The sequence below is a fragment of the Melanotaenia boesemani genome, chromosome 19 (genome assembly GCF_017639745.1).
Source record: "Melanotaenia boesemani isolate fMelBoe1 chromosome 19, fMelBoe1.pri, whole genome shotgun sequence".
Classification (NCBI taxonomy): Eukaryota; Metazoa; Chordata; class Actinopteri; order Atheriniformes; family Melanotaeniidae; genus Melanotaenia; species Melanotaenia boesemani.
In genome coordinates this window covers 5,243,861-5,264,953 of record NC_055700.1, presented here as the reverse complement: position 1 = coordinate 5,264,953, position 21,093 = coordinate 5,243,861, and the positions used below count along the sequence as shown (strand labels likewise).

Here is a 21,093-nt window from a genome sequence, read left to right as displayed (position 1 = left end):
TCCTATTTTTAGTCTAGTCAGTGTGGATCATGTAGTTTTTGATTGATTGACTGCTTTATTTATTTACTGATTGAGTGATTGTTATTCATCACAACTGAAAACATTAAACTCTAAATCACGAGTTAAGACAGCAGGGAGGAGTTTTTCTCCAGGTGTGCTGACTTGTAGAGCAGTGTTTGTCAATCCTGGTCCTCCGGGACCCCTGCCCTGAAGGTTTTAGAGGTTTCCATACTTAACACACCTGACTCAACTGAATGGCTCGCTAGCAGGCTTGCTAAGAACTTGATAAGCAGTTCAGCTAATCTGAATCAAGTGTGCTGGAGTTGGAAACCTTGAAAACATGCAGGACAGGGGTCCCTGAAGATTGAGAAACACTGCTAACCGATCCTTTAAAAACAACGGCGAGAAGACGATCTGACACGGACAGATGAGTTAAAGATCAGACATGACTAGCTGGAAAGACACCGGGAATATCCCATCTACAACTGCGTGGAACACTGTAAAGGCTGCTCCTATTTTCTGACATTTGATGGCATTTTATCAGTCCACGCCACCAGCCATCAGGAGTAAACTCCACAAAGCAGATGGAGTCTGTATTTTTACATGGACAATCAGTTTACTTGCCATTTCTTCGAAACTGGGACTGAAATGATGCAAATTCTTGAGTGGAGTTCTGACCCAGCCTTCCTGCAGCCACTTTATTTGACTCATTTTTATGTTTAAGTCTGACCCAGAACAACATATGAGTAATTAAAAAATCCCTCTGATGTTTAACAACAGATGCATCGATCCGGCAAAGCACTCAAGACCTCCCTTCAGATGCCATTTAGGTCCATTTCAGGCATGTAGAAAAGCTCTGACCTGTTGGGGAGGTGTCCAACAAACATCTGCACACCCACAGACACACACTGCAAAGGGGAAGTATGAACAGACAGAACTGAACAAAACAGAGATAGAAAGAAAGCAGTGAGTCAAAGGAAAGCTGAAGACAATTAACAGTCTATCCTCACGGGGGTTGAGACCAGAGAAGAGTAAGTAAACCTAATGGAAGCCCTGCGGGGTGGCTGTGGTCCCCTGGTACGCCACAACGCTGGCGCCTAGCCTGGCAGCTCAGAATGGGAACACTCTGAGGAGCCGGTACAGAGATGCTGCTTCCAGCCGGAGAGCAGGAGGAAACAGGAACCACGAGGCTCTGCAATGAGCTGCTGCGACAAACGCAGAGCTCAGAATCCCAACGAACAGCTCTGCATGGAGAGCTGATGGTAAGGCTGACTGCAGCTCCTGGACAAACTCATACCGAGGAGGAAAAACCCGGATCTTCACCGGACAAGCCTTTTTATCCGGAGTGAGCTCTGAGGCTAAGATAAAATGAAAAATCTAAGAAACATACTGAGAGAGAAAAACAAAGTGGAATCTTTCATATCAACAGTGAGTTGAAATGAAGTTTTTCTGCCTGGAGACTAGACTCCACAGGATGTTGCATACTGTACATAGTCAGTAATGTTAGTCATTTTGTTCTTCTGCAGTTGATGACATCTTCTAATAATCTAAATGACCCAATCCTAATAATCCCATAACAGTGTTAGAAACATGCATGCCTCTGCAGAGTTAATCCCTGCAAACAATGAAAGCAAAACTGTGAAAAAATTCAAACAAAAGCATTCTCCTTGACCATATCAGAGGAAAAAAATTAGAAGGCACAGATGGGGACTACAGTTGCAATGAGGTTTTCCAGCTAACAGACTGTCCCGTGGAGAAGGGCAGAGCATTTTAGTTAAAATAAAAAAATGACTTATGAACATCTCTGGAAGCCCGGAAGGACAAACGTGTGTAGATGTTTTATTCTGTCATTGTGAGGGATGCTACTGGATACTTAAGTAAACATTATCTGGTGATGGATTAGAAATGCTGCCACTTACCAATTTTCTGGTTGAAAATTTTGTCAAACGTCAGTTCGTCTCTCTCCTCCAGGTACTTCTGCATCACACTGCGAATACTGTGAACACAAGCAGGTAAGGAGAAGAAGGAGAAGGTTAACGTCTATCATTATCAGCAGCTCAATCAGCCTCCTCCATCTTCCATCCCAGATCCTGACCCAGGTTTGGGACTCTCCCTGCCACCTGTCCTCTGACACAGTGAAACAGCAGCACATACGGAGGCTGCGGGGGACTTGGAGAGATACATGCAGCCCTGGGAACAGGTGTTAATGAAAGCAAGAGGGAGAATAAATCAATTAGCTCCCCCCCCTCTTAGGTCCATTAACACTCCATCAGCACCCTGCACACAGAACAGGAAACAAGAGAAAGGTTTCACCGGAAAAACCTCAGCAGGCACACACTGAGCATGTGCAGACCAAACTCTGAAGAAACAAACAGCCTGTTTCCTTATTGTTGTATTCGTTTGCTTTCAAAAGCATTTCAAGTTCAAATAGATCTGATCAGCAGCACAAAATAAGCATTTTACCTCCAAAAGATTATTTCTTGTGTTACTGCTGTATGCATATAAAGGGACTGGTATGATTTGGATTTATTTATAACATGAATTCTGACCTGGAGGCAGACGGCAGAGCTGCAGCTGCAGTGGCAGCAGATGTGGACTTTATCACACCTCTGCATCAAACTGAAAGCATCACTGCCAACTCAACAGCACAGGCCTTAATAATGAACTTATTAGCAGCTATTCAGGTCTTATAGAGTTTAATAATTTTATGAAATTTCAGAAAACCCTAGAGGTAATCTGACTTAACTGATTCCATAGACTTAAATACACTATAGAACAAAGTACCAGTCTGAAGAACCAGTCCCAGGCTACCACTTGAAATATCTATGTCAACAAACAGGAAGTTGTTAAAAGCCATGTTAATGATGTAGACTGGTAGGTGTGTATGCCGTGGTTTTCTACAGATGTTGAATGCAGTTAAGGAGGGTGCAAACACTAAAGAGATGTTGAAAATGACAAAGACAAGTAGTTCTTAGAAGGTTATCTTTTTACATGTACATTTGCTTGTGTAAATGTGGTAAACTGAATTGACCCACTAGAAAATGTCACGCTTACTTGATTTCACAGTTAATTGTGATAATAAATACAATGATTAATTATTCATAAAGAGTTATTGCTTCAAAACAGATTAAGACATCCGTGTCAGATTTCTTTGGTTATAGTAAAAATGACCAAGTTGTTCTTGTGGCGGACGTCTCACCAGTCTGTAAAGCATGACGTGAAAAAGTTGCAGTGAAAAGGAGGAAATAGACGTTTTTAACACCTGCAGGATATTCAACAGCTTTGTACCACAAGTAAAATTCTCAGTAACTGTTTAAAGAAATTTATGTTAATGTTTACTGAACCTAACAATGAAAATAAATGTTATAGTGTCATTTGCAATTTTGTTGCGTAAGGTGTGGGTTGGGCTAACTAAGTGTTTACTGGCATTCATGGAGTGCTGCATTTAAAGGCCAGTTTATGCTCTACACCAGAGGTGCCCAAGTCCAGTATTCGAGAGCTACTATCCAGCAACTATTAGGTGCATCCCTTATCGAACACACCTGAAACAAATTGCCTAATTCCCTCATCCGCATGTCATTCAGCTCTGCAGAGACGAGCCTTTCATTTGATTTGGGTGTGTTGGAGAAGAGATGCATCTACAAGTTGTGGAATAGCAGCTTTCGAGGAACGGACCTGGTTACAACTGCTCTACGCTAAAGACAGATATAGAGCCTTTCCTCCATATTCTGTGTGTCTGTTTTCAGAGTGCTTGTGGATGTATACCCTGACAGTGTAAATGGAGTAGTACCACTGGAAATTGTGGGGGCAGTCTTGCGCGGTATTGCTGATATGTCACCTGCGAAACGAACAAAGAAGAAAAAAAAAGAAGCTGCGATGTTATTTGGCTGCACAGACCACCACTGCCTCCGTTTATGTCTCTTTCTGAGAATGTACATAGCCCTTATCATCCATGTTTGCCATGTTTACTGTTGTCGTTAGTATGTTAGTAAACTGACAGAGCGATATTTGTAGGCTTTTAAGTGTCATTCACTTAATGTTTCATTCTACAGGAAAAAAATAAAATCTTATGACAGTTGTACCGTGATGTTTAGACCTTTTTTTGTTACTGACATGCAATGGTCTGTAGAAGAAACTGTATTTAATTTCAGATGTATGATTTTGTTTTTTTTTTTTTACAGCTCCAGTTTTATTTACATCTCAAACTCTTTACTTGAGTTACAAGAAATGTTTAAAACCATTTTTATAATGCAGTTTATAGAGAAAAGCCTCCAAGTCCAGGTAGAGGTCCTGTAGCCTTTTCCATCTGTTTTCTGTATGTTATGTAGGTTCTATGTTTTTTTTTTTACAGTAGGGCTGCAACTAATGACTATTCTGATAGTCGATTAGTCACCGACTATTAAAACGACTAGTCGACCAATCGGATTATGTATCTCATGATTATTATATATGGATCTTATTTCACTTTCAGCTTTGAAATCTTGCATGAGGTTGTTATGTAAGTCCGACGTTCCCCCTCTTTAAATGTTCGAGCATTGCAGACGTACTTCTGTGGTACACAAGGTCCGCCTTACCAATCTCACAGGCATTTAATTTATTTTCTAAGTTTAACGTGTAGTTATCCCAGACTTTTGACACCCTCTGCCACCATTTTGCTCCCTGGTCCGCCGCCATATTTTTCCCCTGGCGGACTTTATTGCGCATGTGCAACTCTCAGCAGAGATAAAAAAAGAAGACGATGCCACACCTTTTTTGGGTGTACATTGTGCAACTCTCAGCAGAGATAGGGAAGAAGATGTCTCACTCTGTATGTTTTTTTTTTTTTTTTGGTGTGTGTGTGTGTGTGTTTTTATTTGCCGATAATAGTCGACAGGTAAATTCATTGTCAACTATTGTTGACAATGTCGACTAATCGTTGCAGCCCTAGTTTACAGAGCAGACTTGATTTAGTTAGAATGGGACTTCTTGGTTATTTTACTTTGTTGCTTTATTATTTTGTGATGTTGACAACAAATGTTAGAAATAAATTAAAGACCCAATAAAGTGTGGTATTACAGGACCTTCACCACACTGGACCCCCAGCAGGACTACGGATGTAAACTTTGATCAAGGAGGACTTCAGTTCAGACTAACAGTCATGGTGGCCTTTATGAAGCTAGTCTGCATCAGCACTGCCTGAACTTTTTTTAAATGACAATATAAATGGCAGTGAATGCAACATTTCCACCACAGCTGCAGAAACAAGAGCCTGGGAAGTAAACACTTCCTCTTTAGAAAGGGTCTGTTTGCACCACTGAATCATTTGCGGCTGACTCCAGGATCATTTGTCTAAAAAATCTCGGCACGCTGTAAAAATTTACTGTAGAGGTCCTGCCTTAAAACAAACACCATGGATCAAAAGCTTGTCCCGCATGTCGGTATAGATGGTGAGGTTAGAGAAGAGGGTCTGCTGCTCAGACGGTTGTGGGTCATGACCCTGATAATGAAAACTGAATAGATTATTTTTAATGTGCTGTTCGAGGATAACTCTAATTTTCCCTCCAACACAAATAATGGGTGTTAAGAACAGTTTTTACTGCTTTTCACCAAATCAAAGCTCAGTTGTAAACAGCAGCAGCAGCTTCACGCATCAACATTAGCTTACGGGAGCAGATGACCGCTGCAGAGCTCAAAACAAAGGCAGCTCCTGCTGTGACAATGCAGCCCAAGTGACAGAATGGCTGCTGGCGCTCAGTGATAAATAAGGCAATATCATCTACAGGGGCTCGCCGTGATACTGAGAGTTTGAGTTGTGGGCTGTGACAAGTGTGCCAACGTAGCACAAGCACTATTACTCCTTTACTGAGTTATGAGCGGCCCTCGGTCTCAGGGACATTAAACAATAATCAACATTGTGCTGTGAGTCTGCGCCTATTAAACACACTCCCATGTGTCGTCATCATCCTCCTATAAAGCCTGTCCTACACTCAGGATGCCGGCAGCCATGCGTCCGTTAGTGAGAATGTTGACAGTGGTGCTGAGGCTCAGCATGCCCCCACATACAGCTGATGTTGTCATAGCAACTAGTGATTTATTTAAAGGGTGGAGAGACAAAGACAGTAAATAAAAGCAACCCCCTTAAATGATAATCTGATGGTAACATGAGTTATTACCACAAACAGATAATCGCTCTGAAAATAACTCCATATTCAATTAAATACCAAACCTGAAAGATCCACCTTCTAGTCCAACCATGTTTCTCCACACATTTGCCAAATAAATGACCATTTGCTGATCAATCTTGCAGCTCTCACTGCCACCTTCTTGAATTAATTCAACAATATTTAGTAACTGTAACAGATCTTCATTCATAAAGGAAGCAAATATTTATTCTTTGATGATGGGGAAAAAAAGACACTGAATTAATCTGCGAAAGTATCAAAACTATGATGTGAGATGTTGCTGCGTCGCTCCTGCATTCTTCAGACTAGTTCATAGGAAGGTTCAGTGGAGGGGAATCAATGCTGTACTGATGGACTAAATATGTACTTCAACAGTTGCAGCTGTAAGTTAATAAGATGCAAAGTAATTCTCTGGTTTAATTATTCTAGATCATGTTAAATAAATAGATAATCCTGCATGTTGTGGACCTGTGATTACAGAGAGTGAACACTTTTGGAGCCAGGCTGACACTTTCCTCTCTCTGGATGCGGAGAGGATTCCTTATATCCCTCCTCAGAAAGCCAAGCGGCTTTATTACTGATCTTAATGACAGAAAAACTCCAAACAGTGATCACATGACCAGAGGATTCTGCTGTTTCCTGTTTCTCTGTTTGCATCACTGAAATGTAGTTAATCTTAATATATGATATCCAATGGTTCTAACAAATTCCCCATTTCAATTCTTATACAAACTTATATTTACAGATTTTTGGTTCATTTTAACCTAGATTTTCGAAAGCTCATAGTCGGAGGTGTTGTACCTCAAATCAGCTACCACCTGACCATACCAATACACAGCATGTATTGAAGCTGGGATGGATTGGATGTGGAATAAGCAGTTTTCTGATTTTTGAGTTCAGATATCTGCAGTTGAATCGGACTTCCCAGTCAGTCACAGCCAGAGACGACATCCGGGGTCAACTTTGTGTAACACAGCTGCCATGCGAGGTCCTGACCACGGAAGCTGTTGCCATTGGGAGCGATGCGAGCTTAAACCACAGCCTTGCAATAAGCTTGCAAGCCGTTAGACCACCTGAGGCACAGACTCCCACGGTGCTCATATATGGGTTATGATGATAGATGACAGAGTTAATAGTATACATTACTGTTGAACAAACCATTTGCCGAAACTGATAAATCGAGGACCTAATTTCAAACTTCTTGTGTCACATTTAAAATTCAATTTGTAGTAAAAACAAATTAATAAATAAAAACCGAGACTAAGAACAACCAGTTAAACAATTTCATCAGTGAGGGTGCATGGGGCAAAGATGGGATGGTGTTTGGTTTTTACACCTGTAGTGGCTGAAATTGATGGAGAACTACACAAGTGACTAAAACTATGACCCAATCCCAAATTCTCCACCTTTCAGGCAGGATGTTTTCTTTCTTTTTTTTTTTGAAGGAGTAAGAGGAAAATGAAGGAGCAGCGGTCATCTACCCATCTGAAAATTCCCTGATGCCCTGGTTTCTTTTTGTCCCTATAAGAAAAGGGCCACCACTGTCAAATTGAGTTGCAGTGCCAAGCCTGACTGTTTGTGATTGGGGGTCTTACGACTATTTAGACATGAACTGAGCCAGGTGGACTTTGGAGTGGTGTACTAGCACATTTAAATCGAGTATCAGCAGTCAAAGAACAAATGTAGAGCACTTTCCAGGAAACAAGCAAATGAGCACTGCTTTAATGCAAATATTAGAGTAAGTAGCAGATCATTTAACCAATCCAGGGCTATAATGTGAGTGAATGACGAAAAACCAGCAGGTTGACATGTGATTTATTCCATTTTATGTTCCTGTCTTGTGCTACACGTTTTGTGTACTTTACTTTTACTCATTTATAACACCAGCAAACGGGTTTTTATGCTCATGTTGAGAGTTTGCATGACAGCAGGCAGATGGAAACTCACTCACAGACAGTCTTAAATACATGCGTAGCAGTCTTCCAAAGATTTTCCAGGAAATAAAGACTATGGAAGCCCTCATAGCAAGACCAAGATTTCTGTGCCAACAGCAAGCTTTATAACGACGGTGTGATGGGATGCAGACAGGGTTCCACAGGAACTATATTACATCTTTCTGCTGGCTGCATTACATCTGCTTCAGCATTAACCAGCTTTTAGCACACTTAAGAGGAGAATGTGCTCGCTTTGCCAAAAAAAAAAAAAATCCAACAGTAAGCCAAAAATCTTCTGCTGCCTCATGGCTGACCTTTTATGAAACGCCCTGCAGCTTTTTTTCAGTGATGACACAGCAGCCCCCTGATGGTTGGAGACCCCTCCAATGTTAACTGACCCAATTACACGGCTCACTAAACCCACTGCGATGCATTTCAACGCAAACCTGAGCAGGTTGATTTATTTCAGGCGGCACGCTTGTTTTACATGAAATAAATCAGCTGCACAGGCTGGTTCCAAGCTTGTACTGGTGTTACTGACAATGTGGAAGTTGTTGCAGAGAGGTTTCAAAACCTGCTTACGTGTCTTGCATGGGGAACTTTCATGCAGCAGTGAAAGGTCATGGTACAATATGAGGGATTCAAATGATCGTTTTACTCAGGGTGGGGTTGGGTTTTGGGTCAGTTAATTCATTGTTCACACTGAAACTGCAACAGCATTATGTCAAAGAGATATATGAATGTCACGATTATAGATTTTTCTTAGTTTTCTTGATTTTTTTAGGGAAATAATCACAATATTACAATCATCATGATTATTATTCATTAATTCCACAAAACTAAATGTGTAAATCACACTAACATTCCCTATAGGTTTTAAGTTTGATTTATTTTTACCTTTTAATGGCAGTCTGCTATGAAGCTGGTGGTTATTTCCTCCTTTCTCTGCAACTTTTTATGTCACGTGGTTTATTTCATTTTATGTTCCTGTCATTTCAGTTTCTGCGTTTCTCGGTGTGTTGCTGGGCTTGGGTTGCATGGCCTGATCTGGCAACCCGTTGGCATGCACACTGGTACAGAATAACCTACAAAGGCCTTCTTGGTCTACTCCCTCCCTACTTGTATCTCCAACAGAAGTCTCAAGATATACACTATCAGTCAACTGTATTCGTACAGAAAGTGGAAAAATTGATTTTCAGTCCTGCAGTGATGTTGCTAGGTACGCACCCTGCATCCCTGACGCAGTCAAATCTGAAAGGATTCTGTAAACTCACTATCGATGGATCCCAGAGACGCACCTAATTTTTCCTATGAAAAAAAACACAGTATGAACAACTCATGTTTAAAATCACAGTAACTAGCAAACTCATTCGTGGCAGGCTGCTGAGAATTAAATCGTTTTACATGAACGACAAAATTTCTAAATAAAACCTGCAGTGTCGCCTCCAGAAGCGCAGCAGAGGTAGGCTGTCAGACATCTGCCCTGCACGTGAACGCAGCACGCAGAGCTCTATGGCATTTTAGTTCCACAAGGGACTCGCTTGAAAGTCCGACCATGTGCACAGTAAACACCAGGCGCCTGTATGTGATACGAGTGAGTATATTATCGCGATTGAAAACGAACATCACAAGGAGGCATTTCTGCACTGCAAGGGAATAACACAGTATTTGCAAACAGAGAACTGCCCTCGTGAGAACCCATCACTCCACTGTGTACACATATGTGGACCAATGACCTCACGGCGGTGACCAGCGCGTTCTCAGTTCTGTCAATGCTCGCTCAGCTAAACAGTCCTCGCTCGCTCAACTGCTGGAGGCGGAGACTGTGGCTGAAAATTTGAGGCTTTATTTATTATGATGTAAAAAATGAGCAGTCTGACAGTGAATTTCCAACCACCAGGATGTGTTGGCCCTGACCACACATGACCCAGAAATGGGGGAAAATTTTACAATTTATTTATTAAAAATATAACAAGGGAGCAAATTATTAGTAAAATCATTTTTGAAAAGGCTACGGCATCATTATTACATTTTATTTTAAAATGACATGTAATTTATGGAGCAATCATTTTCACCTAAAAACTGTATTCAAATTGAAAATTCAACTATTTCAAAGTTTTTTTTTGTGCATGACACTATTTGTTACTGTTAGCAACATAAGTTTGTTTAGAATACTTATAAACAAAGTAAGTTTTTCCAGAACGCACTTCTATCCCATGTGGATGGGATGAGGCTTCAGCGGAGCTGGAGGGGAAACGGATCTCGACGAGGAAACTGGCCATGACACAACACCGGCCGACAACAGAACTAATGTCAGAAAGAACTTCTCTAAGGTGTTGTCAACACATGTACATGATAAAATGCTGCGATTTGCCATTTGCATAAAGGCCGATTCCACTGAATTCCAGCTCCTGATAAAACTACATCTTCAAATCTGGGCTGAATGTTTGACAGGCAGGAGTAGCCCAACGGTTAGGTGAGGTAGAGGAAGCAGGAGAGTCAGGTGGAGAAGAAGGGGAGGCAAGTGGCGAAGGACACAATGAAATAAAATTAAATGCCAACAGCCAGAATGCAAATTGTGCCACTGACACATTTAACTTAATAGATGTACCTACTGATGAATCATGATTTATTGTTGTTTATAGTGCCTGTTGTTTGATTGGTTTGTGTTAAATAAAAAAAAACATTGGCATCAATTATAAGCAGAGTGATATTCAGAATCGGTATATGGTATGACTGATCTGTGTGTAATATTAAAACATCAGTAGTATTTGTTATTGGTATGTGATCTTTTCAGATTTGGAATTTTATTTCTTTAATTTCATATACAAACGTCAATATTCCTCTTAATAATAACCATGTCATACCATACCCACTCAAATCATCACCTGTGGGTCCAGAGGACCAGATTCACTGGTACTGTGCTCCTTACAACTTCAAGTCCTTGTCTCTCGTAATCATTTTAAATCTGTGTTGAAAGACACGCAATCATTGACCAGTCTCTGCTTTTAGTTTCTGTTTATACTAGTGTTTTGTTGTTAGTTTGTTTTTTTCTGTCTTTATTGTAACTATGTCTTTTTATTGTGATTGCCTCCTGTTTGTGGGCTGTGCTGGTGCTTTTCTTGGCCAAGCTCCCTTAAAAAAAGAGAGGTCTGTGATCCCAATGGGCCTTCCAGGTTAAAGATTGGTTAAATAAAAATAAATAAAATGCCCACAAATGTTGTGTTTGGAGAAGATCACTAAGTTTTTCCACACACTCCAGCCACATGAATATGTTCTTGCATTTGCTTCGCCTTTGGGATAAGAGTGCTATTGCATTTGATTCCAGCTCTTAGAATCACCAAAACCTGGATGATTGAGAATCTATACCAACACATTGCACCTAACTATGCTTTGGACATAATCCTTTATGGAAAGTGATGAGTTTAGAGATCTTTACAGTTAAGTAATGATATTTAAAACCACGATTAATTGTGAAATCAAGCAGTTGTGACATCCCTGGTTGGGAACTATTTCACACTGCAGGAAGCATGCAGATGAGTAAATATTTAACATTAACAGGGTGTTTAACAGTCACAAATTTAACTTATGCACTTCTCACATCTGCTTGCTGAGGTTTTATTTGATATCTGACCCAAGAAAGTGTAAATTCATCACCTCAGCTTATTAAAGCATCAATACCTCTAATGACTGGCTGCTGTCTGTATCAAGTGGATTTCAAGGGTGTGATCAGAGCCAGGAAAAAAAAACACTCAAGCAATTTCCAGTCAAATAGTCCTTTCATATGAACTCGCTGTAGGGCAGATATGATTTTCAATTAGTTTTAGTGTCATTTTGTAATTGTTCAAGCCCTAAAGGAGCCAGGGCTCACCACTACGAAGCAGAGGCTGTAAAGAGAAATGATGCTACCTAACAATTAAAGTGAATGGCTTCATACATCTGTATTCATATCCACTGACAGATTACAAGAATAAATCACTGCTTTCCTAATTTACTTCCAAATGAAACATGCACCACAATAATGATGCTTTAGAGCTGAGAATGCAAATGCAAGATGCTTATTTTATGAGCCTTTTCTAATTCCTCATAACCCAAGAAACTACCAGCAATCCATCATCAGCCCTGTGCAACTGCAATTTCTGCACCATGAGAAAACCACCAGGAAAAATAAAGTCAAAAAATGTCTACAAATGACTGAAAATGTTGAACAAGCATCTACTGAAAGTGACAGAAAGGGAGACTAAGACCTGCTCCCTGGAAAACTGTGGATTCATGTCCGGAGTGTGTGCAACACTACTTTCAGTGTTTGAACAAGAATTATCTCAGAAGTGGACAAATGGACCCATTAGTTCTTTAGTTGTGAGTCACAGTTTTATCAGACAGGAGCATTCTGGGAAAACAGAGCAACACGGAGAAAAAAACAAACAAAAACAACTCAGTCACATCTGACATATTGATTCATTACATGTGTCTAATTTTATTTTGTGCATAGTGGAGACATAGTAAAGAAGCTGTAAACTGATGTAGAATGAAATAAGATACAGTTGGTTTTTGTTTTTCTTTAGAGATTTAACTGAAAATCCAACCAGTTTGCTTTCATTTGGTGGAAATGGATAATTATTCCAGTCAAAGTTGATTAGATTAGAGCTGTATTTTGTCTGCACAGCTCGAGCAATAATCACTAGATAGGGTTATAATGTCACAAAAGTTATCATCAGCGTTACTAAAAGGATGTAAGTGACTTTAAAAGTATAACTGAGGGTGTGTTAAGTTTCTTTTATTAGCAGCCGGACACTACGTAATTACCAGTTTAGTAAGTCTTTAGTCTTTCATATCCCAACTGGGAAAATTCTGTTTTACAGGTGGGTACAGTTCGGTTTTTCATCCAGTGATGTGCTGAGCATCTCCTCCCCCTGCTGTCTCATCCCTCCATATATACATTTCATTGTTATTATGATTAACTTTCTGTTTCTCTATGTTCCTTTACAAAGCAGATAACCATGGCCCGAGACCAGGCTTTCTTTTATCACCATCTGATTTCAAATAGTTGATTATCAGCTTATCAGATTATATCATCTCAAGACAATTTCACTGTCCTTTCTCGTGCAGATGCTATCCCAGAAGGCAGTTCACCTATCTGACCAGAACCATGACAAAGCAACAATTTGTGAGGTAGACTCTCACTTGAACAATTGGGTTAAATATGAATATCAGTCGAACCAGAATTGTTGCAACAGAGTAAGTTTTGCAGCAATAGCATAACAAAAAAAATGTAGGTCATCGGTTCAGCTGCTGATACAGAGTGAGTTACATAGGTTTTCATACTCAGTCCTGATTTGCCAACATGTCACTTCTATAGCATATATAACCAATCTGTATTCTCCCTACACAGTGAATCAGACTTGAGGGTTGCACGCTGCTCGCTTTTTGGAGGACTGTCTGTGATAGTTTAGATAAAACATAATAAATCTTCTTTGTGTGAAGAGACAGGGGTACCAACCTGCTACCATGAATCAGCACTAATTTAAGATCTAGTCTGACAGGCAAAGTAAAGCATAATAAATAACGACACCATTACTTGTCCTCTTTTTATACAACCAGCCATCCTATATTCTTTATAGCTGCAGGCTGAAGCTGATAAATCCATCAAATTCTCTTCATTTCAATCACTGAGCCAATTTACATAATATAATATATAATAATCAGATCTGATGCATCTACTTGTGCTTCTTAAATACAATATTCCAAAAGCCTTGGTCGACATTTTCCACTCCATTATTGGGTTTCTTTTGAGGAACATTGCAAAGTGATGTAATTCTTAAACTTCCTTTTATTTTCAAGATACTCAGTCTTTGTTGAACATGGCGGTGCCCACAGTCTTAAAGTTAGCTATGCTAATAAGGGAGCTAATCAGCTGCCAAACAGACTACTTCTGAGTGTTTTTCTTTGTTTATGGCGCTGAACGCCATTGTCTTTTTCTTTTGTGTTTCGCTCATGTTGTGACTGTGTCACCTCTATCTTTTCAGCATCTTCTATTAAAAAGACGGACAATCTTTGGCACATGCAAGGATCTAAAGGTAAAGCTTAGCAGATTATGCCCTTTCCATGATCACTGGAATAATCTGATAACTCCAGAAATGAGATTATTCGGGGGGGGGGGCTAGAACTGATAAGTTCTTTAAATTACCGGGTAGACGCACGACTGTTCTCGCAGAACTTCGAAGACTCAAAGACATCTCGTCATTTTTAAGAATGTGTCCACAACAGCAGGTCATCTTCTCACCCTCCCCCTCGCCTTCTGTCTCCACTGCCTCCATTGTTAATGTCAAAATCTCACCTCTCTGCTAGAGAACTTTGCCTTGGCCCGCCAAGAATTTGACAGTGCCACGCTATCTCCAAAGGGGTGCGTTCAACTGCCCCCCCGTCATCCGCAAGCATGCAACTGAAAGCTTCACAGATGAACGCTGGGCTGCGAATGCTAAAGCACGCATATATAAAGTTTGTCAGCTTGCACACAATCTCTACAGTCCTTTATCATGCTGCTGTTTTCAGGAAGTGGTTTCACAGGTGCAGCCAATGCACATCCTTTCTCCTCTCACTCCTCCTGCGTCCATCCTCTCAGATCTCTTACCATCTATTTCAAATCAGAGTAATTCCTCTGAATGCACTCAAGTGAGACAAGTTGTGAGATGATGGTGCACAGGAAGACAAACAGTCATAATGTAACCATTTCATCCACTTAGAATGGACACATTAATGGAATAATGACCCGACTGACATGTTTTCAGTACGTTTTCGTTTTAATGTGAGTTTTTCTTTCTCTGCTGACTGATTTTCCCAACAGTAGTGTAATGGTGCTGTAATAAGTCCATCAGCTGATGCTCTAATCTGTGCGGCTCCTGCATCACACTGTGGAATAAATAATGGAGCTGAAACCAAAAAGCCTTGTTTATTTCTTTCTCATGCAGATAACACTTATGTTGGATGTGGTATCACTTTCACCTCAACATTACATTAGATGATCTCCCTGGTTTCCTCCCATCTGGTGGATGATGTTAATGAGCCAAATGAGCTGCTGCCATTTTCAGCTAAAACCTGGATTAACACCAGGACACGGTTTTGACTGGGTACCAAACGGAGCGTTTGCATCAGCTCAGAGTAACTATTTATGTTTAATCCAGCAGTATCTGTGAGAAAGCACCACTACATCCCCCTGCAACCTGCTTGTGCCCAACAGTCGAGGGGAAAGCTGTTTTTTGTGATCAACAATAAAACTCTGTTCAGCGAATTGATTTTACGTTTTCTGAGCTGATAACTCACACAAACACCTCCCCTCTGAGCTCTCTGTGTCAACCCTGCAGCCTTGTCACCACAAACGTCAACATTATTTGTACATTTAAATCTTTAAAAGAAAGCTCCAACACTAGTGGAACAAGAGACTTTATGGTATGTTTCAAATAAACCAGAAAACCTAAAAATTTAGACTCCAATGCCACAAGATTTGCTTAAAAGGACCAAACTTCAGTTATTTGCTCTTTCACTATCATTTATTTTCCATCATCTAGAAGGAAAGTGATTCCGAAATTGAAAATTTAAACAACTTCAGATATTGTTTGATGTGTCAGAGATGTGACACCAGACAACTGGCTGACTTTGAGATACCCATAGTGGTTATAATGCGTTTTTTATGACAAAAATGTCAATGCAGTGTCACTGTTAGCACTTTGTACCAGATCAGATGGAACATCTTAACATACCTGATGGGTGCTCTTAAAATCAGCTGTTTAAAGACTTGATTTGCTCCTCTTGCCCAAAATTTATAACCACTGTGGTACTAAAACTGAATTCCAGCTACCAGAATTGTAAACAGCACTCAAACAAAGCAAACACACATCTGACTTCGGTTTAAGTCTAGACCAGTTTACAGCTGAATAAAGCCGGAATCGTCGCTGCTTCTCCAGGAAACTGAAAACCTATAAACTCAGTGATTTAACCTGTTAATTACATTTAGTTACACTGTTTACCTAAATAATCCTAATTTATTTATTCCCATATTTAAGCTGCATAACGCTGACCAATCACCACCATGAGCAATCTGTTGTTGGATCACAGCTAAACCGACAGATGACAACGTCATGCATCACCAGTAATAAGAACAACATTAATCATGTTGTATCAAACGGCTGATGTCTACACGTGATTGTGATCATGATCTGATACAAAAGCAGCTTGAAAGTAAGTCTTTGAGGACCAAGTACAGGGAGAGGATCTCCTGTTTGCCAACAAATGTGAAAAGAGAAAAAAAAATAAAATAAAAAATCTGTGAACTTTTTAAGAACGAAGCTCCTCAATGAAAAATTCGAAAGGATTTACATATTTCTGATGTCAGCTACAAGCCCAAAATCCCGGATGTGTTAGAGTTATAAGGCTGTATCGGAGCTCTCTGAGACTATAAAGCAACAGCTGCCTTCCAGACCACATCTTTCCAGGGATGTCCATGCATTTTTCAACAAAACAATGCTAAACCTCTTTCTGCACATGTTACAAACAACTGGGGAAGAAGAGGATTCTGGTACTGGACTGTCCTGCCTGGATAGGACAAAATAACACTTAAAAATCTTTATCACTTGGTGTCCTAGTGTGGAAACAGAGTTAAAACATTGACTGTTCCAACATTTTTTAATCTGTTGCAGGTCGACAATGTAAAAATGGACGTATATTAAATTAAATTAATATGATACAAAACATCAGATATCTTGGGTTCGTACTGTTTGCAATGAAACGAACTCTAATTAAATATAGAAATCACTTTTCGGAGTGTTAATTAACACTTTGGTCGAGTTGTTAGGTTTACACACCTGTCATTTTCAACAGGTTTTCTGCAAACTGCAGCTGTGAACAAGCAACAAACATCTTGTTAATGTCATCTTCAGAGGATGACTCGATTTCAAAATCTAAGGAGGTGAAGAATTTTGGGGCTAGTCCTCCTCTGAATCAATGAACGAGCCAACACAGTCATGATGTGAAGTCTGGCTAAAATGTTACCTTGTAGGGTACGCCAATGTCCAAAGCCACTGTAGAGGATGTTCTCAGTGGTCATATTTACTGGAAGCCAACTATCAGGCTGCAACTGTGTTCATTTTGACTTATTGTCGAGTGAAAATGACAATTGATCTTTCAAGCTTCAAGTTTCTGCAAACTCATTTCGATAGCAAGCTGACATGAAATGAAACCTGCAGCAGTCGGAAGGAAATGCTTATTTTTGAGCTTACAAACCATCAGTGCTTATTTTTGAGCTTACAAACCATCAGTGATAGTTAGCAATGACCTTCAGTTAATGTGATTCGAATCAAATGGGATTAACGATGTGAAAATCCTGGTCTGGCTGTTGATTTTCTAAGTGGATTACAAGTCAAATATGCATAAGATATAAAATAATAAAAAGTACTTGGAAAGAACCTGCCTGAGTTACAATTGACAGATGCCAGATCAGGATAATAATCAGCTGCTCTCAGCAGCTGTCGCCAAAAACTGTAAAGAGGTGTAACATCATTAAAACCATGAGAGACTTTATTTGAGGACTGGAGGATATAAATAAGGTTCTACTGGGGAGGAATGAATGTAAAACCCATCAGACTGTAAACTATGAGACAAATAGAAAAAAAATCTGGGCCAGCACATGTAATTAGTTATTACAGAATAACCTTTAATCCACACAAATTCATTACAGTGTGTAATGAACTGTCTGAATGACTGTTTACTGCTGAGCTGCTGGGACAAGTTAGCAAGTAGGTCGCCCTTTGGTTTAAACATTACATATCTTTAACCTTCATTGATCGTCACCACGTAGAGCGGCTAATGTTTGTCAGTTTCTGATGAAGAAATAGGTAGGAGGTCTAGCCTGAATCAAATCAGCAGCAACTGCTGACAAAGATCTGCTCTGCTGTTTAAACAGTTGTAACCATTTAACAGCCCAAATAGTGCCATCATATTTACCAACCCCCGATGAAAAAGCAACACAATAACCAAATTTCAACCACATCCTGCTTGATCCACTTGCACGATGTGCCTAAAAGCGGGTCTGAAGAGGAGCACTTTGAAGGCTCTAACAGGCCGCAGCAGCAGGGACAAAAGATGTGCAATGATGTGTAGACTGTAAAAAGAGAAGGAAGTTGAAGAGGTGTCACTTCAATCAGATACAGACTGTGGTCTTGTTTGATAGCCCACTAAAGGATAGATGCTTGCAAACAGCATGGCTGAGGAGGTGGCGGTGGGGGGTATCAAATCAAAAGCTGCATACACTGGTAGTGCAGCTGCATCAGCATCACAGATAAGCCTCAGCAGCCTCTGTCAATGTGTTACAAGGCCACATAACAAATGAACCACCTATCAATCAAAAAGTAGATGCATGTCTAATTTTTGGTGCATAAGTCAAAGAAAAGCATTAACAGTTGGTAGTTTAAAAATTAGGTTAAGTTGCATATACAGACTACGTCGATACAGGTGCAACAAGCATGCAAATGGTGTGGCTGAATGGCTGTTTTGTTAGATTAAAAAACACAAAGAGTCGCAACATGTGTGCAGAAATCTGCTGTCATTTCTGACAGTAAGAAGCACGCCTCTATCTCCCTATATGGCCGCACAGCGTGCACAAAGCACCATCCACCTGACCAGCAAATACACACAAGCTCCGTGCCACTGCACAACACCAATGCACCTTGCAAATGAGCTTACCTGGGCTCAGGAAGGATGATTTTCTTACTCGCCCGGGCCGCTGGAGTAGATTTGCTCTTTTCCATCGCCATCAAATAACTGACATCGGCGAGTACTGCTTCGAGGTCCGCCATCTTTCAACCTTGGGACGGCCAAATCAATAAAATAACTGGGCTGGAGTGGCTATAATTATCAGGGAATTAAAAAACAGAGTCTTCCACCAAATATGACCAACATCAAGGGCCGAGGTGCGTTGACAGGGCAAGCTGAGCGGTCAGGCTGGGTCGGAACTGTATCGTTGTCTGCGGCCGTTCACTGCGCCTCAAACTATCATCATTGAGGCATAAAAAGATAAATTCATAAGGGAAGACATTGGGTGAAAGGCTGCTCAAGAAATGTACTGTATGAGTCCGACAGATCACCGTCCTTGTAATCCCATTTAGTGCAAAAACGGCAGGCTTCTTTGCGGGTGTTGTGTAAACGGAGCAGGGTGATATAAAGCAGGAAAACACGGATGAGAGCTCGTTTTGAGGCCAGTACGTCCTCGGTTAGTGCTGTAATGTGTCTTGATGCACAAGATGCAAGATCCAGAAAACAGCTGTCAAATCATACAGGTCTCTGGGGACTTCCTTCTGGAAATGTGTCCAAACGACTGGTTTGTCTCCAGTTCGGCATCAGTTTTAGGGGGGTTTCCTTCAAACGTAAATACTGTGCATACAGTGCAGTCGAAAAAGGTTCCTAATTTTAGTGAAATGGCAGACAGAGGCTGCACACTCAAAAAAAATGTGAATGGTTTCTTTTTGGCCTTGACAGCAGCAAAGACTCAGCTTTCCAATAAGCAAACGGGGACACGTGTAGCTCGTTCCCCTCGTCTTAAATAACAGGAGGAAACGGGTTCATTTGGCGACCTGACACTCCTGGACAGGTTGGATTTATTTAATAAAATTCCTTTGCTTTCTCTGCTGGTGCACCAAAATTATGCAAATATCTGGAGCGCGTGTTGACACAAATAAAGCCGTGAGAGCTCAGGTTAAAGATGAAGCCGGGCTCATGATTTGAATTCAGTAAAATCCACACACCAGTGCCGTTTTGTTTTTGTCGTCCGTTCTGGCTGGCTTCCTGTTAAGGCTGAGATGTTCCGTATAGGCGCATCAATCACACTAAAAATGCCACCGGAAAAGACCTGGGTAAACACCTTGAGAGGGTTAGCACCAAATCCTGACCAGGCAACACGGTCCGATTAACAAATCACAAGCCAAATCCCTGCGTCTGAGAGCTAATTTACAACTGTCCGCTGGTGGTGTCGATACTCGGGTTCTCCTGCTAGTTAGCTACCACGCTAGCTAGCAAAAATGAAACCTGCTAGCTAGTAAGCTAACTAACGAATAAACCAATCAGTGTATGCATATATATTTGATTTTCAGCTGTACGGATACATTAAAATACCCCTAATGCCACTTGTAAAGGCGATCACCAGCTGGCAGATTAACAAGGGTGCTGGTTCGATTCCTTGCAGCGATTTACTCAAAGCTAACGGCTGCGGGTCTGCTGGCGTCTCTGTTTTGGGGAAGTCTTGCTCCGTTTCCGAAAAAAGGCTTCGACAGTCCAGGGGTTTAAAAAATATCAGCAAAATCGACAAATATAATCCATAGCTGCTCGCTGAGGTATCCCGAGCTTGAGAGGGACCCTTCTCACCCGGAGACCCAGCACAGAGCTGCTGACTGTGGGCTGATGGTGACGCTGATGGTGGAGGAGGGGAGGGAGCGCTGGGAGATGGAGAACGGCTGGCCAGCGGTAGTTCGCCTGTTAAACCGTAACTTTTCCTCCGCGCGGTAAACTGTGGTTAACCGAAGGGGCGGTCGGGGGGAAACGGATATTTTGGCCACACTTTGTAAAGTAAAATACCAAACACGCTGATGTGTTTGCGGTGTTCTCACATAGAGCTGGAAAATGTGGAGTAAAACCGGGGGAACCGAGCAGATCGTCGTGCTCCGCGCCTGCCCGAGCGACTCTTGCCACTGCCTTCCAGACTATCCGCGCTGGGGGAGCTCTCACTCGGATAGTTATGAACAAGTGTCCCTCCTCTGCTTTTGGGTCGTATGCCAGTCGATACTGACCACCCCTTCTGGTTAAGCTGTTTGTTTTCCAGCAACAATATGGCATATGTTTAGTTGAAATCCCTCCTCGGTGTATTTTTCTGTATTTTTCCTACTAGCACGGCGGCAATGCTTGCTTTGTGGTTCGACTTCCTCCCACTGCGGCGGGGAGAGGCGTGTAAAACACGG

At 41.0% G+C, this 21,093-nt stretch overlaps 1 protein-coding gene across 1 annotated transcript in view; it reads right to left on the bottom strand.

Annotated features, from left to right (window-relative positions):
• grk3 (G protein-coupled receptor kinase 3) overlaps positions 1-20,999 on the bottom strand; it is a 76,855-nt gene extending 55,856 nt beyond the window's left edge. The window contains exons 1-2 of the mRNA XM_041969287.1: positions 18,830-20,999; positions 1,920-1,996 (exon numbers count right to left, since the gene is read on the bottom strand). Of these exons, the coding sequence (XP_041825221.1) occupies positions 1,920-1,996; positions 18,830-18,942 (190 nt within the window). The 5' untranslated portion in view covers positions 18,943-20,999. The remainder of the gene's footprint in view (positions 1-1,919; positions 1,997-18,829) is intronic.
• Between the last annotated feature and the right edge of the window lie 94 nt (positions 21,000-21,093).